This window comes from Charadrius vociferus, unplaced genomic scaffold (assembly GCF_000708025.1).
Source record: "Charadrius vociferus isolate BGI_N301 unplaced genomic scaffold, ASM70802v2 scaffold37, whole genome shotgun sequence".
Classification (NCBI taxonomy): Eukaryota; Metazoa; Chordata; class Aves; order Charadriiformes; family Charadriidae; genus Charadrius; species Charadrius vociferus.
Window position 1 is genome coordinate 796,325 of NW_009649457.1, and position 1,682 is coordinate 798,006.

General features: G+C 56.9%; 1 protein-coding gene across 1 annotated transcript in view; it reads right to left on the reverse strand.

The window, feature by feature from the left end:
* Positions 1 to 599: 599 nt before the first annotated feature.
* The window catches only part of CNTFR (ciliary neurotrophic factor receptor), an 85,831-nt gene continuing 84,748 nt past the window's right edge, over positions 600 to 1,682 (reverse strand). Inside the window, exon 7 of the mRNA XM_009889724.1 lies at positions 600 to 745. Coding sequence (XP_009888026.1) covers positions 600 to 745 — 146 coding nt within the window. The remainder of the gene's footprint in view (positions 746 to 1,682) is intronic.

Genomic DNA, 1,682 nt, shown 5'->3' on the forward strand with positions numbered 1-1,682 from the left:
AAGTTGGGAGGAGAGGGGTCACCGGTCCTGCTCCGGACTCAGACATGGCTGGCCACTGAGGGGACACGCCGAGCAGAATTTGGCCTTTTTCCATAGGGAAATTCACACCTTCCCAGAACCCAGGTGCCCAAACCCATCATCTTCACCTCCTCCTCCCAGGAACAAACCCTGCCCGAGGACATTTTTGAGATGCATCTTTGAATTTTCTGATCCTGGACAACTTTGCTTCTGTCACTATGCAAAGGCCTTAGATTTCTACATGGTTTCTTTGCCTCAAAAAATCAGCAGTGTGGACGGGGGAGGTCTGCTGACAGTGAGGCATTGAAGACTGACCCTTTTGCAGGCTTTGCAGAAAATGTTTGAAAAAACATTTTTGAGATCTCCACCAGAACACCCAATCGGGAAAAGCAGCCAGATTTGGTGCATTTACCAAAAAACTGCAAAAGAACCCCAAATGGCTCATTCACAATGCCCTTCACCCACAGCCTGGTTGGAGCATCCCCTTCCCAACAACCCTGGAGCCCATGCGGTCCCCATATCCCTGCCCCCTCCCAGCACCCACACCCCATCTCTCACACCCACAGTTTGGGAGATACTCACTAAATAAAGAGGACTCCATAGGCAGCCAAGACCAGTCCAGCTGTCCAACACACTGCCACGGCCCCGCTGCCCACCACGGCCCCTTTGTCGCAGATCTTGGTGGTGGGGGGCGGCATGAAAGAGGAGGTGCTAGCGCTCGTTGTCTCTGTGGGGAGGGAGAGTGGATGGCGAGGGGAGCCGGGGTGCCCCGGGATGCGACCCGTCAGGGCAGCCCCTCTCCCCCACTGGTGGGAACAGGGCACTGTCTCATCCCCAAACTGCCTCTCTCACTGTCATGCCACACCAGGGCTGAGCTGGGGGGCTGGCATGATGAGGCAGGGGATGGTGTGGACCATGAGAATTTCCCTAATCTAAGACTGGACGTACTGCTCAGAGAGGGTTGTGCCACCAGCCACAGCTGGACATCCCTCCCAGCCCCATCCAGCCTGGCCAGGCTGCTCTGTGCATCAGGTCTGTGCGAATTTTGGCTAAGAGGTCATGATGACATGGCCACAAGCGCTTAGCAGAGAGTATCCCCTGCCCAGGGAATGCCTGGCTTGTCCTTCTCCAAAAGGGACCAGATGAGGTGTCTGTCCCCATGAAGGGATGCAGGATTGCAGGGAAAGCATGGATGGGCAGTCAGGCTGGGGCAGCTTCGGTCACATACAGAGGGTCCCAGAGTGCCCCTGGCCAGACAATATGGGGTGGGGGGAAGTGCTGGCGGCCACAAAGGAGGCTGTCTTGGCATCTTTCAGACCCCATCAAGGTGTCACAGTGAGGCTTAGCTCCAGAGCCGGGGTGTCCCACATCAGCCCTGCATGGCTGCATGCACAGGGACACGTGTGTGAGGGACACATGTGTGAGGGACATGTGCGTGCCCGCACAGGGAGCAGGCAGGTGCCGTTTGAAGTGGCATTTACATTTAGCACCGTGCAGGCAGGCATAGAAGCAAACCCCAAACCCTGACACCAGCACGGTGTGCCTGCACTCCTTGCGGGGTTTTACCCCGCTGGGGATGAGGGGCTGCAAATCCCTGGTGCTGCCTGAATCCCCAGGTGCTCTACTGGGCTTGTAGAGTGGGGACACTGAGCACACACCACTCA